The following is a 24870-nucleotide window of genomic DNA, read 5'->3' on the forward strand; positions in this document are numbered from 1 at the left end:
AAGAAAAACCACCACTTCGGCAAACCATTTGGCAGTATCTACTAAATTGGAAATATACAAACTTTATAACCCATCAATTCTCCTCCTGTGTATCTATGAGAAATATGAGCATTAATTCCACCAAAAGACATGTACAAGAATGTTCATATCCTACTTTATTCCTAACAGTCAAAAACTGGAAACAAGCTAAATAACCATTAACAGGAGACTAGATAAATAAATTGAGGCATATAGGCATGTGGTATTCATATACTAGAAAACTACATTGCAATGGAAAAGAACTATGCATAGATGTAAAAACATGGAGAATCTCAAAAACATAATAGTGAACAAAAGAAGCTAGACTCAAAAGAAGATATGCTCTATGATTCTATTTGTATGAAGTTCAAAAGCCAGGCAAAACCAGTACAGTATCAGGAGTCATAACAGAGTTATGCTTGAAGAGATAGTAGTTACAAGGGCATATACGTACACAAAATTCAACAAGCTGTGCAATTTAGATTTGAGATTTTGCTATATGTGAGATAACCCTCAATAAAATAAATAACAAACATTGAAAAAAAATAGGAAAAACAAAACCAGGAAAAATGACTTAATATCACATCATTAGATACTGCTGAGCAGAGAAGCCAAGTCTAAGAACTTGCTTCTCAGAGCTCAAGCTTCTAAATCAACAAACTAAAATTCTAGCAATTTTGGCACCCCTCCTCTCATGTCCCTTGCCAGTATCGCAAAGTTAAAGTCAGAGCAAGTGATGACAGAGGCTTGGAGAGTCCTAGAAAAACTCATAGTTCTGCATGTTTGTTTTTAGGTCCATAGCCCCACCTTGAAAAAAAACTCTCCACACTGTACTGACTTTCTGATCTCTTTCTTTCTATCAGCCATTTATTTTTGATCTGCTCTCTTTCTTTATTTGAGGCTTCCCCCCACCAAAAGATGCTTGTCTTTGGTCTCTTTTCACAGGACAAGCAAAGTGGGAAGTCCGACGGCAGCGTGCCAGCCAAGGGCGAGCTTGTAATGCAGGTACCGCCATGATGCCGAGTCCCAGCTCTTTCTAAGTCGTTCCAAGGCTGTGGCAGGGAGGACGGGGTTTGGGTTCTGGAGAAATGTATCTCAGCATGTGCTTTCTCATCTGACCAATTATCTCACACAGGAAGACAGTTTACTTCTGGCCTCTGGAGTTACCTTTGACCACCACATTGTCAGCAAGTGGTGAGAGGAGAGACTGGCTGGTCCCACTGCTGGTCTAATCGACTTGATCACCTTTTTAGGAACAAGTTACATAAAACTTTAATATGCAAACCTCTTAAATAATAACAAAAAGGTGGCCTAAAAATAGACAATGGGCTCTCCAAGATTGCCAAGCTGTCTCCAGAACATGATCTGCTAAAATGAAGCTAACCAGATCCAAAAGTTCTTAATCCCTATGTGTGTATATATTTAAGAACTCATTTTTACTTGGATTCGCCAATGAACATCTTTTTTTGTGCCTTACACAGAATTCCAAGGAATGCAGGAGAGGCAGCCTGATGAGGTACAAAGAGTACTAGAAAAGGGAAGAGGAAACCAGGGCCTCCTCATCTGCCCCCGAGCCTAAGTTTCCTTGTTCGCAAGGGGACTGTAGCGATTCCTGCACTGCCCACCTTCCAGAGGTGCTGCAAGACTGAATAAGAACATGCAGATTAGCGTGTATTAAAAATTAAAACATCAGGTCTGATGATGGGAGAAACTCAATATGTGAGAAGGCTCTAGACACCCAGAAGTGCAGAAAGTCAGGTGGACACACACACACGTGCGCGCCCTGACGCAGGCATGCCAGCTGTTTACAGCAGGCATCCATCTGCTTGTCCTGCATCTGTTCCGACTGGGCGGTGCCCATGCTTACAGGTTGGTTGTTAAATGTTTTGAACATCATTCCCAGAGGTGAGGGATTATTCCTCAGCCTCCAAGATACTTTTGGGTGTCACATGAACAGTCACCCTGGGCTAGGCAGTTGAGAGAATTTTTTTAAATCATGAAGAATTCTTCTGTCCTTTTCAAACAACATGGCACTGTGTTTTCTGGATCTCTAGTTTGAGATCTGGAAAAGCAGGCATTAGATAGTGAGCATGGAGCAGAGCTGCATCTCTGCATCAGTGTCCTTCAACTGAATCCAGAAATATTCATTGAGCATCCACTCCTGCATCTGGTGCTATGGGGTCCTTGGTAGGAGGGTTATACACACACTCCCATCCTGCTCCTGGTGCATTTAAAATCCAGTTGATGTCTCGAGACATTTACCTAACAAAGTAAAAAACAAATATTAATACAAATAAACAAGAAAAGAAACTCCAGAAGATAATACATATATTAAGTGCAATAGTTTTAGTTGCAGTGACCATGGGAAACTTCATAGGGGAGGAGGCTCTTGAATTGGACCTTGAAGATAAGACGTTTTTTAAGAGGTTACAAAGAAGGAAGTGGGCCTCTCAAGGCATGCAGCAAGAGAAACCAGCATGAGCAGACACATGGTAGGAATGCAGGAGACTCGTTCACTAGAAGAGCAAGGGCAGGGCTTGGCTGGACCTGCAGCTGAGGTTAGGAAGAATTAGGAAGTAGCAACAGAATGGGGCTGGACTGAAAAGGCCTTGGTTGCCAGGTTAGGAGATTTGGATTTTATCCTCTGGGCAATGAGGTGTCATTAAACATTTTTAAGCAGGAGTGGCGTGGCTGACCTGATATCCTGGGAAGAAATTGCATGGGGGCAGCAGATAAGACTTACCTGAGCTAAGAAAGGCCTGAGCAGCATGAGACTGTGACGGCTGCCAGAGATAAAGGGACATTCCAGGGAAAGGCTCGGCAGGCCAGGATCTTCCCTGGATGACTGAATGAATAATAGCACCTTTGACAGAAACAGCATGCCAGGAGAGAGGAGGAGTGCTCTGGGGAGGGAAGATGGGTCAGGCTTGAGGCATGTTGAGTTCGTACTGATGGCGAGCCTTCCAGTTGAAGGTACTCAGTGGGCTGTGAGCAATGTGGGACCAGGGCTCAGGAGGAAAATTGGGGCTGGAAATGTGCACTCAGAAGGTGTCAGAGTGGAAGTGATGGTTCACTCTATGAGTGTTATTTTATTTATGTGCATGACCAGATGGCCATACCTCCTAACATGGTATTCAGTTGTGTCTCTCACAAAATGTAATCTTGTGCTGTGGGCACAATGCCACACCGTTGTTGAATGACTTGAAGCTACAACAGCATTGTCCCATCTCTGACCCCAACCTCAAATTCTCATTGCCATTGGCACTACCTAAAGGCCACTCAAGCTAGAGACACTTAGCTGCTTAGTCCGTCAGAAATCTCAGCCAGTGGACAAAGACCTGCCAGCCTAACCTCCTCTCCTGCATGCCTGGGACCATCCCCATCACCTCTCTAAAGCTGTCTTGGCATCAACTCCCATCTCATCCCTCCTGCTGAATGAATCCGAGCTAACTTCTTTTTCTTTTACCTTTTAAGTATAAGATCATCCCCACCCCGGGTACCCACCCTCTGCTGGTCTTGGTGAACCCCAAGAGTGGAGGGAGACAAGGAGAAAGGTATGCTCTCTTCTCTTTCAAGATTTGGGCCCTTCCTCCCCTCAACCATAACAGAGCAGGCTGTGGTGACAGGCACACTCAACCCCAGCACTGCCACCTGCCGCTTTAGTACTTAGCCCAAGTGACTTCATGTCCCTGGTCCTCCGTTTCCTCCTCTGCAAAATGGGGATAAAATTAATAATAATTCCTCCTCTCACAGGGTTATTCTGAGGATGAGAATAGACATGGGCCTGCCACTTGAGTCATCATTAAAGCTCCCAGGGTCAAACCAAGTTCTGAGATGCCTGTTCCCTCCCAGCTTCCCAAGTCTTTTCTTGGAGATGTGGCGGGGCCCACTCATGAGGACCTCCTGGCCACACCCACCCCTGCAAAGGCAGGGCATCCACCTCATTCGTTTGCTGGTAGCGGGAGACTGCTAAACAGGGTGGGAGGGGAGAGGGAGAAGGGGTACGGCAGCTTCTGTCCCCAGCCCAGGAGTGTTTAGTTCTGGGGCGATGAACACTTGGCACAGTGATCTGGAATCCAGGCTAAAAAAATAATGATTAGTAGGGTTAAAGCAAGAACTGTGAGGAGCCCCACCCCAAGGGCAGGACATGGCTCCCCAACTAACCTGATTAGTCGAAAGCTGGAGGCTGGAAACCAAGCCTCCTTGTGGCCACTGCCTCTCAGCCCTCCCTGCCCCACCCCCACCTCCTGCATTTCCTCCTCCTCCTGGGTCTGCAGGGGGGCCTCTCTCTAGGGTGCTTTGATGCCTCCACACCGTCCACAAAGGGCAGAATCACCCTGCCTAGACCATACAGAACATTTGGAAGGTTTCTGTGGAGGAAAAAGCTTTGGAATGAAAGGTCTGTCCTCTAGATTTCTCTGCCCTGTCCTCTCCGTAAGAGGCGATGCTCCTGGGGTTAGAGGGTAGAGCCTTGAATGGTGGCACAACCTTGAACCAGGGGGACACAACATGGATGATGCCAGGGTCTTCGTGCATCATCCTCCTTTCTCAAGTTTAAATGGATCTTAAAGAGGTGTTTGCCCTAATGTGACTTCCCACGATGACATTTTCCCTCTCTGTCTGTCTGTCTGTCTCTCTCTCCCTCCTTTTCTTTTTTTCCCCATAGAATTCTTCGGAAATTCCACTATCTGCTCAACCCCAAACAAGTTTTCAGCCTGGACAACGGGGGGCCTACTCCAGGGTATGAAGATAACGATCGTTACCCCTTATTTCCCCGCACCCTTTTAATCTCTAATGAAGATACTCTTCTTTCAGCACCTTTTTCATCTTTCATCTCTCGACTTGTCCTTCCTGCCATTTGCCCCCTTTTCTCTTCTTTTTCTCACATCCTACTCTTACTCCTGGACATACCTGGGACACCCACTATGGCCCTCTTAGACCTGATCCCAGAAAAAGTCGTTGATTTTGTAAGAGGGGAAAACTGCACATACCATTGGTTTCATCGACAGGAAGAGCAGGCTGGTAAATTATTTTAACTTATTTGCAAGGCTGCGTTAGCTGGTATCGTCCTACTGAATCATCAGGAAGGAGAAAGAGTTTTCTTATCACTTGTCAGTCAGCAGTTTGGAAATCTGTGCAGTGACTCAGAGTTCTGCCGTGTATTCTGCTGTGGGGACATTTTAGGATCAAGACAATTGGTTATTCGGGAGAATCGCTTTTCTTTTCTGGATTCTCCAATTTTGAGGTTGTTATGCTCCTCCCAGCCCTTCTCCTCCTGCCACTTGCCTGTTGGCGATTTCACTGCCCAGGGGTCCGCTGGGAGGAGCCGGTGCCCGTGCCGGCGGCTAACGTGGTGAGCTGCGGGTCCCTGTAATCCAGGCCCCTCCAGCACGTGGCTGGAAGGCTGGGAAGGCTGGCTTCCTCCCAGCCAGAGCCGGCGCACTAGAGCCATCTGCTGGCCAGTGCCGGCCCCGGGGCTGTCTCTGCACAGGCTGGGCTGCGATTTCCCAGCACAAGGCCGCTTTACCTAACCTCCTAGCCGGAATTTCTACTCCGGGTTGAGCAAGACCCCTCAGAAGGGCTGAGTAAGGACCAGCCCTTCTGGGAAAAAGGGAATTTGACCCCATCTTTGGATGTCTGACACAAAACTGTTATTTATGGCAGTGATAGTACAAGATCCAGTTCAAAGGAGAAAGAAACGTGAGTGCAAATTCAGGACTCTTGCCATGATTTACTTGTAAAACTAATTTCAGAACAGAGCCCACCTGTCCTGCTGCGGTTGCCATCACAGTCGCGGTGACTGCAATTTGCTGCTGTGTAGCACAGCCTGTGACCAAGCAGCCACCCACAGGCACCTTTAAAGCCCACTCACAATACTCGAATACAGTCCTCTAGCTTAACCACATCCATTCTAAATTGTTTTCACTCTGGATGACAAGGCAGGTGTCTACTTCCAGGCCTGATGTGCCCTGGGTGTCTCTGATGTGCATGTCACTCTGTGATCAGATGGCTGTCTAGCAAAGGGAGCCTCCTGGGGAATTCACATCCCGTAGGAGAGCAGAGTTCTGTATGAGCAGTGGAAGAGAAGGAATGTTAATTTTCCTACACGTGCATCTGTGACTCCGAGAACCCCAGGGGTCTTCTCAGACCACCAGGCTGAGCAAAGGGGAAGTACTGACCTTCAGCTTCCCAAGTCCCACCCCCAGGTGTCCGCAGGTTACATTCGTTCTAAAGCAGAGGCTCTGACTCACCAAGCATCAAATGTCAGCCAGGAAACCCTTTGGCAGTCTGTAAAGCCTATTAGACCCCTTCGTGGAATAATATTTCTTAATGCATAAAATGAAATAATATAGGATAACCAGGAATACTACTTATATTGAAAAACAGTTATTAAGACATTAAAAAACAAATCTGTGATATGGGAATAGTTGTGCTTTACCAGCACATTAAATAACAAGATCCCAAAGCAGGTCTAATAACTACTGTAAATGCTAAGCAGTGAGGAGCAGAAACAAGATCTGCCATGCTGTAGTAAAACACTAACACAGTTGCAATACTGACTGCCGACAAAGTCACAGGTCTCATTAGTATCTCTGTGATTTGTTGCCTACATTCGTAATTGAAGGAAATGCTAAATTTCAGTTAGAGCTTAGAGAAATAAGAATGTAATGTTTTCTCCTCCAAGTTCATGGCCCTCTGAATCCACAGACCCCTGGGAGGTTGATGGGCCTCAGGTGAAGAGCCCTGCTCTAAAGGTTAAGTACTGACCTTCAGCTTAAAGGGTCACAAACTCTGGATCCCTCTGCACAACTAGCAGAGAGTTTCTAGAAAACCGTTTTCTGTTTGTGTTGAATGCTGAGTCAGAGTCTCCGTATACAAGGAGCCGCCTGGGATTTTCCTCCATCTTCAATGGCACCGCAGCCTAAGTTCCGATTTCGGAATGTTAAGAGACCCTTTCGACCCCAAAAGGAATCAACGTCTTAACGTCCCTTTAGGGAACGGGGGAGACTCTGACTCAACAAGGATCAAATGTCAGCCACACCCTAGTCAACAGGCCCATTTTAGCCTTTCTTCTCCTTCCCAGATTGAACTTTTTCCGTGATACTCCAGACTTCCGTGTTTTAGCCTGCGGAGGAGATGGGACAGTTGGCTGGATTTTGGATTGCATTGGTAAGCATGGGCTGGGAGGGCCTTTACTGTTTATTTATAGTAAGTATATTTAAAGTCAGCAGAAGGCAATAAAAAAAGAGGAGTGGAGCCACGTCTTGTTCATCCTTGTATCCACCCTTGGACCAATGCTCGCCTAAATATCTGCTTTGGGTGGGAAAAAAAATGAAGAAATAAGACAATGGAAAGATTCCCACAGATACAGAGATAACAGTTTGGCTTCAGGCCTTGCCTCAGAAACATATCTGTCATGGCTGGAGTTTGGGCAGTGGCAGGACAGACCAGATTTGGTAGGAGGTGGGGGTGGTAGGGATAGGACTGGGACTCCAGGCAGATCCGTGGTGGGTCAAAGTCAGAGATGGCAGCATAGATGCATAGCCTGGGGCAAATCACCTTGAGATGAACACCTAGAGCCTCAGTCCAGAAAGCCCATCCGGAAAGTGCAGATCAGTGCAAGCAAAGAGGGCCACACTGGGCTGGGTCCGATACACTTAAATAAAAAGGGCAGCAGGGAGGGCCCAGGCTGGGAATCTGGAGGCCTGAATTCTAGCCCAGCTCTGCCTGGATCTGCAGATCCCTGGACACATCGGCCCCAGTAAGTGATGGACACTGACTGTGCAATTCTGGGATGGGGACGTACTGAAGATCTAACCCTAGAGAACCCAGATGAACACTGCGACGTGGAACACAAGACCAGGAAAGCAGGCAAGGGAAGCACTGGGCAGGGCAGTCATCAAAGTCAGAGACTGAGCTCAGAGCAACGAGCCCTGGGCTGCTTCGCTCTTCCCATCCTGCATTCCACAGACGCTGCCTGTGCACCTGTGTGTGCCCAGCTCTCCTCAAGGCACTGAAGACACAGCAATGAACAAACACAAAAATTTGCTTCCCTAGAGCTTACCTTCTAGAGGGAAGAGACAGGCAATAAACAATGAAATAAGTGAAACATATGATATGTCGGAAGGTGATAAAAATATAGCAGGGAAGGGGTAAAGGGCTCAGGGTGGGGGTGTCCAGGGAAGACCTCACAGGGAAGATGACATTTGCATGGAGACCTGGAGGAGGGGTGAGCCCTGTGGCTGCCTGAGGAAGAGCAGTCCCTGTAGAAGGAACAGCAAGGACAGAGGCCCTGAGCTGGGAGCAGGCCGGGCTATTGAAGGCAGGCCAGCGTGGCCGGTGCAGAGCAGATGTGAGGAGAGTTATGGGGCATGAAGCAGAGGTGATGAAGGGCCAAGTCACTGGGACATAGAGGACACTATATGGAATATGGCTTTTATATGGGGAGAGCCCCAAGACATTGGATGGTTCTGAGCAAAGCAGGGACATGACAGGTTAAGAAAAAAGGGCAGGAGCGGGAGACCAGCTAGGAGGCCACTGCAGCATCCAAGGGAGAGATGACCAGGCTCAGACCAGAGTGGAAACAGAGGGGTGGTGAAAAGTGGCCAGCCTCTGGACATCTTTGAGAGGCGGAGGGAGCAGGACTTGCCGACAGACTGGGTGTGGGAGGTGAGAGGAAGGGAGGAGTCAAGGATGGGCCAGGACTAGACCCTGACTGGGGCAGGATAGCTGGGCCTGCAGGGGTTGTGAGGAGACCACCTGGAGGGGTGAGAAGGCTGCACACCTGCCACCCTCTGCTCCCCCACCCCCAGGCGCTTTGGTTGCCATGGACACAGCCCTGCCAAGCAGCCACCCACACTCTCCTGTCACCTCAGGCTCTGGAGTTGGGGGAGGAGGGAGGAGTCCTCCAGATCCAAGGAAGGAACAGCCGATCCGCAGAGGGTGGAGGGCTGCAGTGTTGGGCTACTTGCATGGCTCCCTCTCTGTCGGGAGGGACAAAGTAGACTCTGGTGATAAGTTTTATCAAATTCATCTGCAGAGGACACAGGTGATAGAAGCTGCTCAAAACAGAAAGAAAGAAGATGCCGTGAGGCGGAAGAAATGTTAGGTTTTTTCACAGGTTAGTGGCCCAAAGAAAAAAAGCAGAGGTAAAAAGAATAACCGCATAATGTGTTCATTCATTCATTCGTTCCACAACCATGTGAGCCCTTGTTCACTGCTCTCCAGCGCCACACTGTGGTCCCCTCTCTGATCTGTTTTTCCCTTGCAGCCAGAGCAGTTTTTCCTGAATGTCAGTGGCTTCATGATGTGGAGAAAACACATCAATGGCTTCCCAGTATTAGGATAAAGACAAAAGCCCTTCAGGTGATCTATAGGGCCCTGGGCAGCCAGCCACTGCCCACCCTTCCAGTCATATTCCATACCTCCATCCCTCTCCTTCTAGACTCCTGCCCTCTCTGACCCTTGGGCACACCAGTCTCCCTCCCACCACAGGGCCTTTGCACAAGTTGCTCCTGCCATCAAGAATGTTGCCCCAGCCTTTGCTTGGTCGGCTTCCATTCCAGATCTCAGCTGAAGTGTGGCTTCCTCAGGGGCCACCCCTGACATACCCGCTGGCCTTAGTCACCTTATTATACAACCGTTCTCCTCTCCTTTCCAACGGGAATGTGAAATGGTGCATTCTCCCTATGAAGACCTCATTAATATCTGTCTCTCCCACTGGGCTGTAAGCACCATGAGAGCATGAGCCTTGGCTGTTTTGCTCGCTGTCAGAGCTGCAGCATCTGGCACCACATCTAGCAGGCAGTAGCTTCAGTCGGTGTTGGGGCTGGGAGGGATGCTGTGGGGATGAGACCCAGCTCCTCCGGGAGCTTACGGAACAAACAAGTAGACAATTGCAAGAGAGTGTGAGGAGGTCATTTCTGGTGCTAAGGAAACATTCTGAAGAGGCTCCAGGTCCAGACCATGGCAACCAGGGAGGGCCTCCCAGAGGCAGCTTCTGAGCTGAGCAAGAGAGACCTCTGTGATTGAAGGAAGTGAAAGCACTTGCAAGGGAGCAGGACATGCAGGAGGATGGGCTAGGGAGACAGGCAGAGCGTGGGTCCTGAGGCCTAGCATGGCAGGTTACAGGGTCACAGGGAGCCACACAGACGAGAAAGCAGTGGGCTAACGTGAGGGAGCTGCGGCCCACAGATTGCCCCTCCTGGGCGGAAGTGTGGAAGGCACACGAGGAGGGTGGAACTGGAGGCAGAGAGAGCAGAAAGGAGGCTCTTGCAGCAATACCAGTGGGAAGGAATCATACCCACACTCAGGCGTCACCATGGGGATGGAGAGAAGAGACTGCCTGGATCTATTAGGAGACAGCACTTAGCGATGTGTGTGTGGATGGGTGAGGGAGAGGGAAGAAGCTAGGATGGCCTCCAGGAGTCCGGCCTCAACGTTGTGGGGATGGTTGACCTGCTGAGGTGGGACCGCAGAGGAAGGTGCAGACCTAGGAAACAAGAGCCTTCCAGGCAAAGGGAGCAGCATGTGCAAAGGCAGGGAGGCATAACTCGAATCATCTGATCTGGGATCAATGATGGCATCCATTGCACTGCTCCACTGTCCATCTCAGCCCTTCCGGGAGTAATCTCAGCCCTGCGTCTTATCTGAGCTCAGCCACTTCAGGCACAGGTCAGACAACCTGGAGGACCCATGAGCTCCCACTTCACGGGGGCAGCCCTAGCTTGAGCCTCACCTGCTGAGCCACACTTCTCCCCGAGCACACTGTACACATTGGGGCATCCGCACGCTGGGGTCTTATGTAAATGGCACCCGCTGTGCCTACCTCTTCAGCTTTCCAGCCCAGACCACATGCTGCTGTAGCCAGATGAAAACATGCTCCACAACCATCAGGGGAGAAAAGATTAGGAATCTGTGTATTGGCAATTCTAGGAGGTGGTGGAAGTGACAAACTGGTATGTGGGTGCCAAATAACTCCTAGGGGTTTTGCTTGTTTAACCAATGTTAGCTTTTAAACTTTTAAACTTGGATGGCTTTAAACGAGCATCTTCAATTTTCCAAATGCCCCACCACTCCCTAGTGTCTTAGATCCACCTGTTTTACTAACCTATGCACTTTCCTAGCCCCTGAAGGGAGGAGAAGGGACTTGGGGCCACAGAGATCTGGGTTTTGGATCCTGGTTCTGGAATTCCTTTCCCTCTTTGAACCTCATTTTCTTCATCTACTAGGACAAGAATAATACCCTACAGGGTTGCTCTGAGGGATAAATGGGCTAAGTGCTGGTTATCATTAAGGATTCAAAACATACGAACTAATGTTTTGGGGTATATGCTGCCACCCCAAAGGACAGAATTAGGATGAAATTTGAATAAACATGTGCAAGTTATAGGGAGACAGATTTAGCTCCATGTGAAATACAAAGTGACACATTTAGCTCAATTTATAGTGGTTAACACACTGCAGATGGGATAGATGACTTTAGGAGGTAGTGTGATCCCCATTATAGGAGGTATTTAAACAAAACTGCTTTGGAGGGGTCCAAGAATCAGACCAGGTGTAAAAAGATAACTGGAACATTCTGTAATCCCCATGGTATACGGTTCTCTGTTCCTCTGTATGTGTTACAGATAAGGCCAACTTGGCAAAGCATCCACCAGTGGCTGTCCTGCCTCTTGGAACAGGAAATGACCTTGCCCGTTGTCTCCGCTGGGGAGGAGGTGAGTCTGCCAGTTAGCGGCGCTACCCTGGGGATAAGCATCCCAGTTTACAGAGATGCTCCCAGAGCCAGGCTGAACTTACCCTTGTGTGGATCACATTTCACAGAGTAATACTCAACACTGCAGTCATATCTAACCCGTGACCCTTTCTCTGCCCTTCCTTCCATGCTGAGTCTGGAATAGGAGCCTCTTCTGGGCTCCACAGTTACTGTCTTCCTGAAACCAGCCACTTGGTTCTGCCTCCCCCCCGCAGAACATTGTCAACTTCTGGATAAAGATCGAGTCTCGTTTGTCCTGTCCCCAGCACTCATCCAAGTAGGGGCTCACTTAGGTGTTTTCTATATGAAATTCCTCCTCCCCCAGCTTACTGATCTTCTTCTGAGTTAGGACTCAGAATGCAGACCCAAATGCCACATCACCAGTTACCTAGAGTCGCTTGGAGCATCCAGATTATCCTAGGCCCCCAGGGCTATGGGCTTTCATTTTGAAATCACCCTAAGGGGGAACACAGAGTGTAGCCAGCTTATAGGGCAACTCGAAGGAACTAAGGAGAACTTTGCAAGCTGCAGCAGCCCCCGTGGAGCTAGGCATGCTCCAGAGAGTGGAGAAGTTCAGCTCAACATGTGGAGCGGGCAGATTAGTCTGGCAGCCAGAGAGTAGCGGAGACTCCAGATGGCTGATCAATTCAGAGAGTGATTCAAGACCAGGCAGGGCAGCATTGGGTCATGCTTGCTGGGCAGGGTCAGAGCGAGCAGGAGCAGCCCTAGGGGCCATCTTAAAATTCTGTCTACCACACTGCCCATCTCCCACATGACACAGCCCTCGAAGGATCTGCTGTCCTCCTATGCAGAGCTTCCCAGCCATCCAGCCCACCAATTGTCCAGGGCTTGCTTCAGCTACACAGGCCTGCCACCTTTAGCCAGCACCCTCTCCCCACCCCCTGCTACTCAAGCTTCCAAATCACTGTAGCCTCTTTCTAATTACTCCCAATCGTCCTCCCCTTGTCTGTGGCTCAAGAACATAAGCGTCTTCAGCCCAGAGACACACTAGTGTGTTCCCTGGTCACAGATGCCCATGGGCTCACCTACCCTGACAGCTACCTGTGCATCAGCAAACAACGCGGCCTTTCTTTTCTGGTGGCAAATGCAATGCCACTATCCACAGGTTACGAAGGGGGCAGCTTGACAAAAATCCTGAAGGACATTGAGCAGAGCCCCTTGGTGATGCTGGACCGTTGGCATCTGGAAGTCATCCCCAGAGAGGAGGTGGAAAACGGGGACCAGGTCCCATACAGCATTATGAACAACTATTTCTCCATTGGTGTGGTGAGTTGGTCAGGGATTGCCTTTCTGCATGGAGGAGAAATGCCCAGGAAGGGTTCCTGTCTTCCATTGTCCCCTCTGGGTCCCTACTCTCTACCTGTCCTAACTGCCTTCAGCCCTGACTTGGATCCAAGCATCCTTGAATTTGGCCTGGTTGTGGACCCCCTGATTGCACCCACTCCATCTCCACCCCTGGATTATGGAGGAAATTCTCTCTCTTATAATTTTAACTAACACAAGAAAAGACTGAACATTTTTCAAAAGACATATTTACCCTTTGGGTAATTTGAAGCAGTTACAGAAAAACAACACCAAGAAATAGCCCAGGGGTGAGGTCAGAAGGAAACTCTCACGTGAGCTTCAGAATCAGGAATCCTGATCCTCTGGGGAGAACTGTGTGGTCCCAAGCTGCCTTGACTGGCTGAGCACTCAGCTTGCCTTCTCTCCTATTCTCTCCCCTCACCTCCACCCCATTCCACACACTCCAAGTGCTTCCTAAACCTCTGGGGGCGTCTCCTCCCAGCTGGCCCCTCTGCTGAATGCCCTGCCCCTCCTGTCTTCCCACGCCCTGTGCTCACTCCATCAGTGCACTCTCTGCATTAGATTGAAAGGATTGGTTTAATGTACCTGTCTTGTGCCCCTCAGTGCATACACACACACACACACACACACACACACATATACACACACACACAGCATATGCTCCTCTTTCAACCCCCAGCCCCCAGCACCATCTAGTGCAGCTCAATTTGTTTCACCGAACTCAGCTGTGACCCAAGGAGGATTGGGTAGGTGCTGCTTCCCGGGCTGTTGTGGACAGGTGGGTGGGGGTTGGGAGAGATCAATCGTTTCCATAAATAGAGCTGGGATTTGGGAGGGAGGGGTGCAACAAAGACACTAGCATTTACTGAGCACCTACTGTGTGTCCTTCACTGTGCTAGGCTTTATATATTCTACTAATAGTCCTCACAGCAATCCTGCAGGTCTCATTGCCCCATCTTCCCCATTTTACAGGGGAGGCTTCAGGACATTTGACTTACAAGGGGTAGAACTAGGATGCGCATGGCTGTGCCTTACTCTGGAGCCAGGCTCTTTTGTCTCTGTTTGCCTGTCTTTGGAATGATGCGGCCGGCTTCACATGCGTATGAATCCCTCCAGACCAACGCTCCGGGGCCAGGCTGCGTGGTACCTACCCTCCTCAACCATCCTCGCCTGTTCCTCTTTGGAAACATTCAGAGATTTAAAAAAAACAGAAAGCAAAGGGAGGGGGGAATGATAGGTAGCTTGAGGGGACAGCAGGTTTAGGGAAAGGGTTTTATTTTTTTAATAAGGCTAAAAAGAGAACCACGGAAGAAGAAAGGATTCAAAATAATAATACCTTATATCTACAGAAGGACTTAAAGTTTACCGCATTTACAAATATGTTCTTGATCCTTATGACTATACTGAAGGGCATTATTATCTCTATTTTACGAGTGAGGAAACAGAGACTCAGATTAAGATTTGCCTTCATTTTCTGACTCCTAATCCAGTCTTCTTTTCCTATTACTAAAACAGAAGAGAGAGGCATAGGCCTTGCTGGGCTCATGATCAGGTTCTGAAAGAATGGAGCTGGGGGACTGGGGGTAAGTTAGGGGTTCCTGTGCCCCAATCTGATGTATCCCCCTGTATCTCCAGCCTCAGGGAGGCATCTTTCCGGAGACCTCTTCTAGGTCCCCCTGCAGTGACTCATGCAGACACGTTCCCGCCACTCCTTTTTGGACCAGCCACTCAAGCTTATGTCCCCCCACAGGAACACGTGCAGTCTTCAGACATGACTGACAGGTCCGGGTTCGGGAGCGTGGGCCTCCCATCATCACAGTTTTAAAAAACCTTGTGTCTTTTTCCTGTAGTGATGAGAATATAACTTGCTGACATTTATTGAGTACCTACTGCACACCAGGCAGTTTCCCTATAGGTAGTTCCAGTCATTATCTGTTTGTGTTTTGTAAGGAGTCAAAGCTTAGAGAGATGCAGAAACAAGTCCAGGCTGGTAAGCATGGAGCCTGGAATCAGCTTGAGCTCCAGAGCTGAGCTGTGGACCCCAGCGAGGCCTCTGCATAGCCCCCTCCATCTTCACGCTGCCAAACGCAACACCATTTGCGGGGGAGGGGTCGCAAAATTTAGCATGCCACAGCTCTCAAGCGCCCCTTATCAGAAATGCAAATTCTGCCCCCACAGCAGAGTCTGATTCATATTCTGACTCAGTAGGTCTGGGCAAGGTCTGGGAATTTGCATTTTTGACAAGCCCTGAAATTATTCTGATGCAGATAGTCCTGACCAAGTCCTCAGTAAGTGAAGACAACCCATCAGAGCAGAGAAGAATGGTCAAAGGAAGTGGTTCTTCACAGACACAGAAACCAGAACCGAAATAATTGGAGAGGAAGCTAGAAAGGAGGGGAGGACTAGCCCCTATCAGAAACCAGCTGGAAGCCAGTGCTGGGCAGCAGGACTGGCCGGGCTGTCAGAAACTTCCAGACGGCAGGTTGCAGCCACAGCCGCCTTCAGAACCTTCAGCCCCACATCTTTCCTTCTTCACACACTCAGCTCTGGCTGACAGCAACAATGTGCTTCCCCACACTTCTCTGTCTGCCTCTGTACAGTGCCCTGTGTAAGACGGTGCTCTCTTAGAATTTGTCGATTTAACGGATTTAACACACCAAAAGGAATAGACAACTTCCCCTCAACTAAATAGCCAGGCCCTCAACCCAAGAGCCAAGACTGAGCAGGAATCATGGTTTTAATTCATTCTATCAAATACGTCAGAAAAAAGGAAAGAAGGAGGGCAGGGAGGGCGGGAAGCAGGAGGGTCAGCTAATTAATTGTCCCTCAAGAAAACACATATAAACAGAATCTCCATCACTCTCATCAGTCGAGGTATTCATCTGCCCTGGGCTGACTTATAATAATCTAATCTATTCATCTTTTAAATTATGAGAACTTCACACTATCTTCCTTTTATTTTTTTCATACACCTTTAGCTTAGGCATGTTTAATGTTATCCTGCCGAAGAGTGAAGAAGCAGGACTATATTTTTTTATCTTATTGGTGTACCCTTAGCCTTCTCTCAATAAAACGTTTGCAGGGTTTGTGTGCTCGCTCTTTAAAAGTTGGAAAGAGAAATTCTTGAGAAAACAAGTAACCAACACGCAACCCTAACAGAGTCTGGGGCTGACATTTGCAGAAGGTCTTGCTCCCTATTTGACTTCCCAAACTTTGTAAGAGGAGAAGTAGATATGTAAACCAACCCAGTTTTACTTCCTGATGACAATTAAACGGAGTTGAACTCCTTTGGCAAAAAGAGTCCTACAAAAGCCTTGCCTCTTTTGAAGGACCTGGAATGTCTTGCTGATATCAAATGTCTGCTGCCTTGCATTTATAAAATGATGACAATGACTCCTGCTACGGTGGGTCAGAATTTGCTCTGATGAGTTTACTCGGTCCCCTTAGTGCCAAGAGAACCCATTTAACAGATGGAGAAACAAATAAGCAGAGTCTGCTGGCCCATCCAGGGAGCGACCGTGGCCTCATTGCTGCCGCATCCCTCCACGTGCCAGCTGCCCACGAGCGAGGAGCTAGGATAGTTGGCCTTATCAGTCCTTTTAACTGATCACATCCGCTGGCAAGAAAGTTTAAACATAGTCATTCAGAACGCCACTTCCTCCTCTGACTTCTCTGGCCTGCTCCTCCCTGCTCTTTATTTTTGGATTAGCAGAAGTGTCAGGATGGCCAGGTATCAGTGACAGGAAGTTCGGGACTACAGAATAATTCCTGGGGTATGTGTAACTCTGAACTCCCCGCGGGCTCTACTTTCACTGAGCCCTCACAGGATGGGTGAACAGTTAATCCCTTGATTCAATGAAATCTATTTCTGATGCTGGGGAGCCCAGGGGCCAAGGAGAGGCCACAGTCATCGCACTGACCCACGGACCATTTTCCACTTTGCAGGTTGTCGTTAAATATCAACAGCCGAGTTTTCCACAGTGATAAGCCTCCTATCCATTAGGGAATTTGTCAAACAAGACATCATTTTCCCCGCAAACTTTTGGCATCTCTCAGTACCAGGTTCTTATCTGTCACCTGTAAGGGCCACGAAGGTACTTAGGCAATGGGACTCACTGAGGAATGACTTGGACAAGGGGTCTACGCTCTTTTCCATTGCCCACTCTGCCATAATCTTCAGAACAATCCGAACTTCAAATACTCTGTCCTACTGTCTCCTTTCCATCTTTTTATCTCCATGGGTTGCCAAAGCGACTTAGACCTGCATTATCCAATATGGTAGCCATTAGCCGCATGTGGCTACTGTGCACTTGAAACAGGGCTTGTCCTAATTGAGATGCGCCGTAGGTGTAAGACGCACACAAAATTTTAAAAATGTGGTATGAAAAAAAGAATTTGAGATATTTCAATAATTTTTATTGATTGCCTGTTATAATGATAATATTTGGGATATCCTGGTTTAATTAAAATATATTATTAAAATTAATTTAATCATTTCTTTTTATATTTTTATTGGCTACTGGAAAATTTTAAGTTATATATGTGGCTTACACTATCTTTCTATTGGACAGCACTGGCCTAGACATTACAATATCTCAAAGTCCAAATGACTGCTGCTTATATTTGAAAGGGGCCCACATTTCTTTGTCCAACCATGTGTCTGGAGATTTAGTTCTGGAAAGAGTAGTCCCACATCCACACCTCCCATCATCTCCTTTTCACCCCACACCTCCTAGAAATGACCTCAGATAGTGAAGCTGTCAGAAATGCCATCATCACTTCCCTGGGTTTGCAATTCCCATCTTCCCCTTGGTGTAATTATCACCAAGAAAGAGTTTCAACTGTTGTAGTCCTAGTTTCCAAAATTCAAATAAAGTCACTACTGATTGTAATATGTGCCCAGGCCATTGCTTGACACAGAGAAACTCAAGAGAGTGAAGGTGAATCCTGATTCTCTTTTTAATCCTCAGGTAGAGAAACATGGTCAGTCTTTACCATCATTGCCTTTTCAAGACCTAGCAAAGGGGCTGTTCAACTCGCCTTTGCTATTTCGTGTATTTGCCAAGGGATTGTCAAGTTAGGAACCACATGCTTATCTAAAAATATTGTAAAGGCTGGTCTTTGTGATAAGAAGCTTTGCAAAAACCTAGTTATGGAAAAAGCAAGGACAATCAGAACTATGCAGGAGGAGGCCTGTGTATATATCTTGAAGAAATAAAAAAATTTGGAGCCAGTCACAGCAGTATTGGGGGTAATGAGGTACAAATCATGCCAAGCAACATGGGATTCCTTTTTTCTTTCCTTTTTTTTTTTTTCTTGTTTTCTGGCAGAAAAAAAATTAGTGCTTCAAAGGAACACAAGTAGACGGAATATTTTCTTGAATACTAGAGATGCATTTGACAAATGTCACATGAATCTTGAGAGTGTTTGCTGAAACTTGCTCAGACAGAGGGAGGTGGGCATCCCCTAGGAGGCAGTTCTGCCTCCCAGAGAAACAATGCAGGCTGCACAGGCCGTGGGGGCAGAGGCCTCCCTGGGATCTGCACCCTCCTCCATGCATGCATCCACTGGGCGCCTCACCAAGACTTCCACTCTTACTGTGTCTTAAACTAAAAAATAAACCAATAGCTAAAGTTTAATTGTTAGACTTTCAAGACTGTTTCAGCTAGGGATGTTCACCAACCACAAGATTAGCCTGTCTTCTTGACTTGCCCTCCCCACTTTTCAAATGCAGGCTGCTGGTAGGGTGACTCCAGTGCCAGCTGCAGATCATCACACATAGTACATGTGCAAAAAAGCTTCTTCACTGAACTATACATCCTGATGTTAAAAAAAAAAAAAAATCAACACTCAAAAATATCTGAGCACAGTGGCACATGTCTGTAATCTCAGCACTTGGGGAGGCCAGGGCGGGAGGATTGCTTGAGGCCAGGAGTTCAAGTCCAGCCTGGGCAACATAGCAAGACCTTGTCTCTATAAAAAATTAAAAAATTACCTGGGTGTGGTGTCATGTGCCGATAGTCCCAGCTTCTCGGGAGGCTGAGGCAGGAAAATTACTTGAGCCCAGGAGTCTGTAGTTACAGTGAGTTATGCCATGCCTGAGCAACAGAGCGAGACCCTGTCTCAAAAAAGAAAGAAAAAGAAATTTCCATCTTAGAAATGGAATTAATACACATTAGCTGAAAATTCACTGTATGGAATTTCAGGTGTCTTTTAGGCACATATTCTAGTAAATGGAGTTCTGTACTTTTTGCTCTTGAACAAATCTGAATCAGCTCCCTGGTTTCTGTGTCACCCCTCATCTCCAGCCCAATTAGCGTGTTTATTTCCAAAGCCCAGTACCTACACCCAATGTGCTGGCATGGGGCCTGCACGGTGAAGGGGCCTTCTACGTTCTTCTGCTGAAAAATGAGAAAATTAATGAGGACAGAAGGCCAAGTTATCGAGGAAAGATGCGATCGGTTTTAAGTCTGAAGCTCAGGGTCGGTTCTAGAGATGTACATTGTGGAGCCATCAGCCTCTAGAGGCTGGGAACAATCACAAGCACTCAGGAGATGGCCCACAGTGTGGAGTGTGAGCTGCACGGAGGACTCAGGGATGAGAAGTTCTGGCCAGAGGATGGAGAACCCAGAAGCGTGGTGTCATCATGAGAGCCATCCCCACTGTGAGTTCTGAGGCGCAGGTGGCCAGCAGTACAACAAAGGGATGTGCTACTAGGACAGTCAATTGTCCCATAGGATGTAGTGATAAGACTCTTATTAACCTTGAAGAGAGTCCTTTAGGTGGAGTGATCAAGAAGCAGAAGGCAGAAGTTTAATATTGTTTTAAATTATCTACTAAGCTTGTTATCCAATGCCACTAGTTGTTCCTGTTGGTATAGATGATTAAGAATTAGCATATAAAAGCACCTACCAATGTCAGGTTTCTGGTTTTGACAACATACTGTAGTTACGTAAGATGATATCTTTGGGGAAAGATGGATGAAAGGGATATAGGGAATCTGTATCATTTTTGCAACTTCTTGTAAGTCGAAATTTTCCAAAATAATAAATTTTTTGTAAAAAAGAGTTACCACGGCAAGGCATTTCCAAAGACTCACACTCAACCCCGCACACAGGCTCCTGCTCTCTGACTGCTCACTGGCTCTCGCTCTCCTCCAAGGACAGCAGCTTCCCCCTCACTCACCTGAACGATCTGCGTCTCGCTGGGCCTGGGACAGGGTGAAAAGGGCAAGGCCTCCGGAGTGAACCGGCATAGGCTCTGGGAGTACTGGTGGCACTAGCTCATCCTCCTGGACGGGGCGTTGAGCCTCGGTTGTGACATGGTGCCTCTCCTGGAGTCTCAGGGTTGGCGTGATTCAGTGAGGGCACATGTGTGTCCCTTCCCTTCACATTGCACAGTCATGACCTCCCACCAAGGGTCTGCTTTCGTCTCTTTCACTTTCAGGATGCTTCCATCGCACACAGATTCCACGTGATGAGAGAGAAACACCCTGAAAAATTCAACAGCAGGTAAGAAGGCTGCAGGCCCAGCCCACTCTGCCACCCACTCAGTGTGGTCCCCAGACACAGGCCTCCCACCTGCTCTCCGGAAATGTTCTTGGCCCGGGCTGCCTGGGGACTTGGCCTTCCTGCCACGTTGCCGGAAGGAGGGTTTCCATTTCCAAGAGAAAAAAAAATGCCAGAAACATGCCACAGCCTGGCTGCCTGTTCCCTCCCAGAGGGATCTGTGCAGAGGGAGGGATTGGAAGGCAGGAGGGGATGCACCTAACACCCACCTGTGGGGACTGCGGGGGATCTGCTCTTGGCTAACTGGAACCCTCTCCTGGGGCTTGGCCACTTTCTTGTACAGTGTCTCCACCTCCAGCCCCCCACAATTCTCCTGGGGAGGGGCAGAGAGGGTGGAAGCGGCCTCAACTTCTCTTGGTCTCAAACGGGAGGAGATGGCAGCTCTGAGGCTTGGACCAGGAGGCGGGGGAGGGCAGGTGTGGGGGCTGGGAGGGCAGGGGGGGGGCATTGCCTCTACCTCCCCGGACAGCAGAGGGCAGCAGAGGGCAGGTGCCCCGGAGCCCACCCAGCCCCAGCCTCAGCCTGGATACCCTGGGCGATACGTGAATGTTAGGTTCAAACATGAAAGGAAAGAGAAAACCAGATCATTTGCAAACAAAACCAAACCCTTCTTGCTTACAGGAGAGAATTTGCCAGAACTGAGTTGTACCTGGTATATAGCAACCCCTCTAATTGTTAATTGTCTTTCTCCCTTCTTCCTGCTTGCCTTCTTTTTCTTCTCATTGGTTAATGTTTATTCTTTCTCTTTGCTATTTGTTGTACTACTTTAAGATGACCACTGGATCCCACCCCCAACCAAGGCAGGTGGGGAGGAAGATGGATAACAATTTGAACTTGCTCTCTGAACCTGAAGGGATTCACTTTCATTTAGTCACAGAATTCTCTTTAAAGCAGAGGCTAGAATGTTATCTGAAGACATTCATCTAAAGCCCAGCACCCCCAAAGAGTTCACCATTTTCATTCCTACTCTTTGCCCTGACCCTACAGCCTGGGAGGTTAGCCAAAAAAAAGAAGGTCTTTTTAAGGATCAGAAACTAAACATAATGAAGCTACTTCTGCTTTGGGAAGGGTGATCTGTGGGATTTGATAGCAGCTGAGCTGACCCCATCAGGGGTGCATTCTGTCACGCATGGGCAGTCCTTGCTCTCTCACACGCGCAGACCGTGCACATTCACTGCTCACTACTGACAGGTGCGCTTCCAGCCCCTACTACTGCATTCGCAAGCTTGCAGTTCAACTGGCTGTCCTCTCACAGTCTTTTTCACTCCCATACACACACAATCACTTTTTTATAAAGTGCTCCTCTTCCACCCATTCTGCAGACTTTCAAGGTCCTCTTTTCACACAAGTCCCCTTACACATACTTATGCACATGTGCCCGTTAAGATGCCATATGCTTATGAAATCCATGGGGGTCTGCTCATTCATTCATTCAACAGCATCTTTTGAAAACATACTACACACCAGACACTGTTCTGTAGGTGTTTTGAATAGACCTGTGCAGGGCACTCAGCCCAGTGGTGGAAACAGGCTGGAAAGCAGATGTGCAGAATGCTTCGTGTTAGTGATGTGACTAGGGAGGACCTATGGGAACACAAAGCAAGGACATGGAATGTGGCATAGAGGATTTCCCAACAACAGAGATGACCAACAGAAGACATAGAAGAAGAGAAGGACAACCCAGAGAGAAGGAACCTAATGCACAAAAAGATGTAAAAAAGCGAGAGAGTACAGGATGCTTGGGAAGAGCAAAGCCTTTTAGCATGGCCGGTTGTATGGTCTCTTGGCATGCGAAAGAACCAAAACCTCTACAGTTTGCAGAGAACACAGAAGCAGAGGGATGGAGAAATTTCTCCACATTCCAAAAATCAACGAACAGGTTAACGAATGACATAAACAGAGCAAATATCAATCATCCACATGATTAACTACAATTAGAAAGATACATCTATCAAAAAAACTGTAGTGTACATTTCAACGCAAAGTATGAACAAATTCACTGTGATCAGTATAACTGTTTTTCCTTCCCACTGCCCAGATCCTGTTAACAAGACTACTCTTTGGGGTGAGGTTCGTGTGCTTGAGGACAAGGCAGTGTGGTCTGGGTGACAGGCACATGGATTTGCATGTAAATGTATGTGCTTGCCTAACAAGTGAAGATATAGAAGGATGAGGTAGCACCTGTTTCACAAGCTCACCAAACACTTCCTGTTAACTTTGAGTGTATACTGCTTCTGCCCTGCCTGCCTGTCTGTATCTAAAATACCCAGGAGTCCCCAATTTGTCCACTGAGAGGCAGGCAAGCAGCCATTTTCTTCAGGCTTCCTTATTTAGTGTTGGAGATGGTTTTAAATAGGCAGGTGGTTGTTGCCATGGTTACCCCATTACACCAGCAGCTAAACTTAGGAAGGGCCACAAGGGATAGGAAGAAAGCTTGATACCCAGGATTTGGAAATGTAAACGATATTATCAAACAAGGCTTCATTTTATTCTGCTGAACTTAGGTTCTGCAAAGAGTAGTCACTGCTTGGCTGGAAGCCTTTACCATTACTGCCCGGGTCTGGGCTCTCAGGGATAACCTTGAGGTTAAATCTAGGGAGTTGTAATTGTTTTGTTTTACTTTGTTTTCAACAAGGGAGTATGGACTAGTCTGGGCTAGAATTTATCAGGAAACTTGAATCTTGCACATCGCTGATTCAGTTTTCTGGACTGTTCTAACAAGAATTCTTAACCTGGGGTTCAAGGCCTTCAGGGGTTCTGAGAACACTTTGAAATTGTACTAAGATATTGAGTTTATTTTTCTAGAGAGAAAGTCTATAACTATCAGAAGGTTCTTAAAGGGCCCCATAACCCCCAAATGGTTAAGAGTCACAGTTCTGAGGCCTCTTTGAATCCTAAGAGGCACCACGCCCATCGGGATTTCGGGAAATTCTTCCTCCAGTGGCTTCTCTACACAGGTTGTTGCCAGGGAAGGTAGTTGGTTGCACAGAACTAAGTTATGTTCCCTGATGGAATAACTTTCTTAATGGAACAAGAACCAGACCCAAGAAGGCAGGAATATGAACCTTGTGTGATGAGCAAGGAGAAAAGGCCTTTAAGGGTCGGGATGGGCTATTTGGGGGTCTTTCTACTGCCTAGTCATTGATAGGCTAATTATTAACTGCTAATTTAGGAATGTTATGAAAATTGTCATCTCATTGTTGGCATAAAGGAAAGAAAAGAGAATTAATTCAACTGAGATTCTGACATGTGTTAGGAAGAGTTCTACCATAAAGGGTAAATAAGACATGGTCCCTGCCTTCAAGGAATTCATAGTCTAGCAAAGAAGGAAAAATAATGCTCAAATATTTTTTACCAAATTATCTTAACATACAAGGAGGTTACATTAAGTAGATGGTACAGTATACAGAAGTTGTATAGTATATGGGAACTTAGTAATGGTCGTATCCCAAACATCATTTATAAATGGATTGTTTTCAGTATAGAAATAGTGTTATAAGGAAAGCAAACTAAGAACTGTTATCATTTTTTGAGCTCCTACTAGATGCCAGATAGTTAACTAGGTTCTTTAAATATATTAAATTATTTAAATCCCAAAACAACCTCATAAAGTAAATATTAGCATTCCCGTTTTACAGATAAAGGAACGAAGGCTGGGAGAAATGGAGTCACCTAACCAAGGTCATGCATTTTTTTAAGCAGTGGGGCTGCTTTGAGTTCTGACCTAGCTCTTACCTCCAGAGTTCAAGCTCTGTTTGCTGCACCTGCTGTCTCCCACGGATATCATTTAACAAACACCTAGTATTAATCTATACCAGACACTCTGATAGGTACTTTATACATGATCCCACTCAGTGTTCACAATAACATGCAAGGGTAAGTGCTACTGCCCCCATTTTAGAGATGAAAGAACTGAGGCTAAGTAGTATGGAACTATCATTGGCTTCATCCACCTTTATGGATTGTCTCTATGGGAAAATGCCCGCTGAGTTCCAAAGGAGAGGAAAACAGGTACACCACGCACTCATACCTTGTATGGTAGGCATATTCTCCCTATTTCAATGTCCACAGTAAGGAGCAGGACTGGCTACTCGATTTATGTGGCCCAGTGCAAAAGTAGTGTGGTGCCCCTTGTTCAAAAATTGTTAAGAATTTCAAGCTAGTGACAATAGAGCATGAAAGTAAGCACAGAGCCTTCCT

The 24870-nt window shown here is 47.3% G+C and overlaps 1 protein-coding gene across 3 annotated transcripts in view; it reads left to right on the forward strand.

The window, feature by feature from the left end:
• Positions 1–24870, forward strand: part of DGKG (diacylglycerol kinase, gamma 90kDa) — a 154428-nt gene that overhangs the window by 48560 nt on the left and 80998 nt on the right. For 2 of the 3 annotated variants that reach the window (XM_012640413.1, XM_012640425.1), the window contains 7 exons: positions 964–1023; positions 3493–3572; positions 4685–4759; positions 7103–7188; positions 11649–11738; positions 12903–13063; positions 20549–20613. In XM_012640413.1, coding sequence (XP_012495867.1) covers positions 964–1023; positions 3493–3572; positions 4685–4759; positions 7103–7188; positions 11649–11738; positions 12903–13063; positions 20549–20613 — 617 coding nt within the window. The remainder of the gene's footprint in view (positions 1–963; positions 1024–3492; positions 3573–4684; positions 4760–7102; positions 7189–11648; positions 11739–12902; positions 13064–20548; positions 20614–24870) is intronic. The other variant, XM_012640420.1, reaches the window with a different exon arrangement.

This window comes from Propithecus coquereli, unplaced genomic scaffold (assembly GCF_000956105.1).
Source record: "Propithecus coquereli isolate 6110/MARCELLA unplaced genomic scaffold, Pcoq_1.0 Scaffold10, whole genome shotgun sequence".
Taxonomy (NCBI): domain Eukaryota; kingdom Metazoa; phylum Chordata; class Mammalia; order Primates; family Indriidae; genus Propithecus; species Propithecus coquereli.